Source organism: Sus scrofa, chromosome Y (genome assembly GCF_054392235.1).
Source record: "Sus scrofa isolate SSC_HxYL_T2T_F1_AM1 chromosome Y, Sscrofa_HxYL_maternal_Yorkshire_Landrace_v2.0, whole genome shotgun sequence".
Taxonomy (NCBI): Eukaryota; Metazoa; Chordata; class Mammalia; order Artiodactyla; family Suidae; genus Sus; species Sus scrofa.
Window position 1 is genome coordinate 17,572,166 of NC_139402.1, and position 5,198 is coordinate 17,577,363.

Genomic DNA, 5,198 nt, shown 5'->3' on the forward strand with positions numbered 1-5,198 from the left:
AGCAGGCCATTATCCCGAGGGTGCAGAGTGTTTTCCAGGGAGAGGGAGGTAGTGGTTAGGGCTGGTAGTGCCTTCATCCTGGGGTCTTAGCAGCAGCAAGTACATGCAGGGAGGTGGCACAGGCTACTCCTTGTTTCAAGGCCTTGGGAGTGATAATGAGCTTCTTGCAGAATCATGAGTTGCCCAGAGCATTTGGTAGTGGCAGTGGCAGTGGCAGTGGCATGGTTTGTGAGTTCCCAGAGAAATTGGAGCAGAAACAGGTAGTGTTTGGTCACAATGACCTCTTCTGAGGTGCCCTCTGTGGTGATTAGGGCCACAAGGGGTGCCTGTTCCTGGACCCCTAGTGGTAGCAGGCCATGCACACCTCTGGTGGTTTGCCCCCCCAACTGAGGACCCTTATAAGAAGCAGCCTGTCCCTCTTAGCCCACACAGGAGGTGGTGCAACACTGCTCCTAGTTACAGGGTCTTGGCAAAGGGCAGTGTTCAACCTTCTGGGTGCTTCTTCCGTGCAACTGTCAGAGCATTTTGCACTGACAGTTGCAGGGCGGTTATATGGCCAGGGTGTTGACAGCAATACTGGGTGGTGCTCAGTTGTAGTGCCCGCTCTGACTTCTGACCTCTGAGGTGACTGTGGTCAGAGATTGGACCTGATCACACACCCCTACCGGTGGCAGGCCTTGACTCCCTGTGGTTTCTGAGATGACTGCTTTGGGTTGTCCCCACTGCCTGTAGATCGCTCAGGAGGCACCACATCTCACTTACCCACTTGATGCCCTTAGCCCCCACCAGAAGGATCTGGACACCTATAGCCAGCACAAGAAGTGTCCAGGCTGCTGTAGCACAAGCAAGTGGCTTCTTGCCACCTGTGGCCTGCACCAGGTGCACCCTGCCCTCTGAAAGCCTGTGCACGTGTGAGCAGGGAGATTCCTTTGGCATCTGCCCCTCCTCCTTTTCCCCTCTGCAACAATGGCACCTTGCTTTTTAAGACAAAGTGGGGTCCCTTCTACTCCAAGGATAGCTCTGAGGTGACTCTTGGTTTGATTGAAAATAATTCTTCTGAATGTACTCCAGAAAGACAGTAAAAGAGAAACATAAGAAGCTGCTAAGTCAAACAGATTCTATATCTTCAAGGGACCTGTTCACCTGGCTGAGGTTTGGTGTTAAAGGCCGGCATTTGTATTTAAGCCTGTCTTTGTGTAAAACAAGAAAGCAACCTCTATGTGTGAATCGGGACATATAAAGGGGTGGAGATAAAGGCAAAAATAACCTAGAACAGTTTGAGGATTTTAGAGAAAATGACACCCACATTTTTTTTCTACTACTTTTTTTTTGTAGATATTTCACTGATAAAATGCCACCCTGTGATGACAGTGATGCAATCTCTGATGATGTCATGTGGATATTGTTGTTGCACTTATGGTGTAAATTATGGTCATGGTTCCTGAATAAGCTAAAATATGTTATCGTTTGGAGTGTGAAATGTACTTTTTAAGTAATTGTATACCTTTTTTTTTTTTTTTTCTTTAGAGGGTCACCCCTGTGGCATATGGGCAATCCCAGTCAGGGTCAAAGCAGAGCTCTGTCTGCTGCCTTACATTGCCGTAGCAATGCTGGGACTGAGCCACATCTTTAACTCACATCACAGCTCAGGGCAACTCTGGGGCTTTAAACCACAGAGCGAGGGCAGAGGGTGAAGCTGCTTCCTCATGGACACTAGTTAGGTGTGTTAACCTCTTTGCCATCATGGGAACTCAATGGAATTTATTGATTTATTTTTTCTTTGCAATGAAGACAATCGTGTCAACTAATATCCAAGTTCCATTTGAAGTAACAGATAGACTATAATGCAGCTGAGAAAACACTACGTAAATACTATGTATTTTCCCTTTCCAAATTGACTTTTATTTGCCCCTTTTTCCACACCATCATAATTGAGACCCCCATTCAATACAACTTGGACTATTTCAGAAATCTCTTGGCAGCTATTCTCTATTTCCTTAGTTCCATTTTCCTTTTTGAAACAGTTACAGCTAGGGGACATGTCAAATGCTCCTCTCTAATTATCAAACATTTCAAATATTAAAAAACGGCAAAATAATCTGCCATTGGAAACAATTAAAACGACAAAAGGACAACCTGCAATGGGAGACAATTATTTCAGATGATGCAACTAATAAGGGCTCAATCTCTAAAATCTACAACCAACCTATACACCTCAACAACAAAACAGCCAATTACTCACTGGAACCATGGGAAAGAGACCTGCATAGACATTTCTCCAAAGAGAATATACAGAGGGCCAACAAGCACATAAAGAAATTCTCAACATCACTGTTTATTAGAGAAATGCAAATCTACACTACTATGAGGTATCACTTCACACTGGACAGAATGGCCGACATTAACAAGTCCACACATGAGAAAAGGCTAGAGAGGGTATGGAGAAAAGAAAACTCTCTTACACTGTGGGACGAATGTAAATTGTTACAACCGCTATGGAAACACTTCAGAAAACTAAATATAGAACTAGCATGTCACGCAGCAATCCCACTCTTGGGCATACACCTGGGGAAAAAAAAATTTCCATGAAAACTTTATGTGCGCATGTATGTCCAATGCAGCACTATTCACAAGAGGAAAGACATGGAAATAACTTAAATGACCGTTGGAAAGAATGGATTAAGGGATGTTGTATATATACACAATGCAACACCACTCAGCCATAAGAAAATAACAGAATAATGCCATTTGCAGCAACACGGCTGGAACTGGAGACTCTCCTACTAAGTGAAGTAAGCCAGAAGGAGGAAGGCAAGCACAATATGACATCACTTATGTGTGGAATGTGACATATGGCACAACTGAAACTTTCCACAGGAAAGACACCCATGGATTTGGACAACAGGGTTTTGGTTGCCAAGGGGGAGGGTGCAGGATTGTGATGGACTGGGATTTGGGGGTTGAAAATGCAAACTATTGCATGTGGAGCGGGTATGCAATGAGGTCATGCTGTATAGCAATGGGAACTATCTCTAGTCACTTTTGATGCAGCATAATGTGAAACAAAGTATATGTATGTGTGTGGGTGTGTGTCTTGGGTGGGTGGGTGTGTGACTGGGCCACTTTGCGGCACAGTATGAAAGTGATCGAACACAGTAAACCAGCTATGATGGAAAAATCATTTTAGAAAAAGAAATGCAGCATCCTTTTACTGTTAACTGTGTCAAAAGTAAAGAATTGGAAGCTATGAAGATGAACATACAAGTTTATTGCTGAAATAACAGAATTGCAGGAATTTGGTGACATTTGCCAGCATAAATTTTCATCTTCACTCTCCTGCATAACCTATAGTCCTTTGATAGGTCAGTGGTAATTAGGGTGATGTTCAGATACGGAAGAGGACTGAGGATTTGGCCTTGAAAGCGAGGCAGCAGATGTGTCAGTGGCCACTGGCATTGGGAACCATGGATGGGCTGCTGGTTGGGGGTTAGACAGAGGGCCCTCAGTTGGTGATATATTCTGGTATCTGGTTGGCAAAGGAGAAGGCTCCACCCTCAGTCCAAAATAACCACTTGGGAAGTAAGAAATACAGCGGTACTGAGAAATGGAAGTGGTAGTTGTAATGAAATTCACGATGTGGCCACTTGCTGGAGAGTAGCTGCTTTGTGAGTGCATGTGAAACGTGGTCAACTGACTAAAAATAGCATGTTGAGCCATGACAATTTGTCCTGGTGGCCTGAATGATGGTGATGATGGAGAAGAAAGACCACTTCTAGTTGGGGTAGTTGTATTAGAAATTCTCTGGCTCATGGAAGGCCATCTTATTAAAGGCACATTTAGGTTTGTAGAGGCTGAAAATGCATCTTCTCCACGAGTTTCTGCAGCCACATCAGAATTATGGTTATCCACATTACCCCCTGTTCTAGAGCGCTTCTTGCTGCAACCTTGAAGTAGAGAAGCCGACACTGGAGAAGCATTTTTCACCCTGACTCTTCTTTTCATCCTCACCAACAGATGGGGACAGCCTCGTTTAAAATTTGGATTATGGTAGAACTGCAGCTAAAACCAAAAGAGAAAGGTATTTAGTGGCCTTTTAAACAAAGATACGAGGACAAAGAATCCATAAAAATCTGACTTGTTTCATCACACAGAGTTAATGTGAGGAAATAATACTCATCTATTACTAACATTTTCAAAAATTTATGTAGTGGGAACAGGCAATTATGGTCCTTAAATAAAAATGCCTGGTGCATTTACAGTAACAGTATGAGGTTCAGGGGCTTGTATTGGGTGAGGTTCATCGAGAAGGCTTCAGGTGGCTAGGAAATTTCTCTCTCACCCCAAATATTTTATGACCAAGTGGCCTTCAACTTAAAAGCGTAGCAGTACTTCATCCCACTTTCAAGGTCTACTATGACCCTATATGTATGAACATATTTGCAGATGTCCCTCTGTAAATAGTAACTGGACATTTCATAATACCTTGTTCCAAGCAGAGACTTCATTATCTTCTGCCAGAATGTTGGCTAGTGAGGCAGGTCTTTGAAAATTCCTTCGCAATTTAGTAAATCCATAAAGGCTAAGCTGTCGAACTAAGCTTTTCATACTCTCAGTTTCAAAAATTCTGAAGGGAGCCTTTCTCTCCAGAACTTCTTTCTTGAAGCGTTCTTCATTAATCACGATCGAGGTTCCATTTTCATCCCACCAAATGGACTTAAATCGATCACTTTCAACAATTTCCCAAAGTTTTCTGGGAAAGGGCAGAGGAGGAAAATCATTATCTCCATCTGGTTCAGAGGCACACAATGTGTGGCATGGCTCTTTCATCAGGGAGCCCTCAGACAAAGCCTGGAAAGCTTTTTCTTCAATCTGAGACCTCAAGTCCAAGTCCCCAATGATTGAGTTTTCACACCATGGAGATGTAATGGAGGATTCTGAACCAGTTGATTCATCTTTAGGAGACACACCTTGAATTTCTGAAGGAGCATTTGCCATCTCAGATAAATTTCTCTTCAGCTACTTTTCTCACCTGCATGGCTTTTGAACTCTGCAGTTTTAAATGCTGATTTGGTAAGCCTACACAGATAAACTATCCAATCCATCACAATGGTTGCCAGCCTGAGTAGCTGTGACATCACAAGACTCTAGTCTCCTAGCAATCTGAGCATCACCTTCAGTCAGGGTTTACTTCTCTATGA

The 5,198-nt window shown here is 43.4% G+C and overlaps 1 protein-coding gene across 1 annotated transcript; it reads right to left on the reverse strand.

Annotated features, from left to right (window-relative positions):
- Nucleotides 1–3,363: 3,363 nt before the first annotated feature.
- On the reverse strand, nucleotides 3,364–4,605 carry LOC146394417 (heat shock transcription factor, Y-linked-like). The gene is made up of 2 exons (XM_085009104.1): nucleotides 4,483–4,605; nucleotides 3,364–4,059 (listed from the first exon to the last, which is right to left on the reverse strand). Exons 1-2 carry the CDS (start codon nucleotides 4,603–4,605, stop codon nucleotides 3,364–3,366), a joined length of 819 nt encoding a protein of 272 aa, XP_084865230.1.
- Nucleotides 4,606–5,198: the final 593 nt, after the last annotated feature.

Excerpts from the sequence above, each read along its gene's own strand:
- LOC146394417 (XM_085009104.1), bottom strand. The coding sequence starts at position 4,605 with ATGAAAAGCTTAGTTCGACAGCTTAGCCTTTATGGATTTACTAAATTG. Across the intron at positions 4,060-4,482 it reads AAGTCTCTGCTTGGAACAAG|CTGCAGTTCTACCATAATCC; the intron begins GTATTATGAAAT and ends TTTTGGTTTTAG.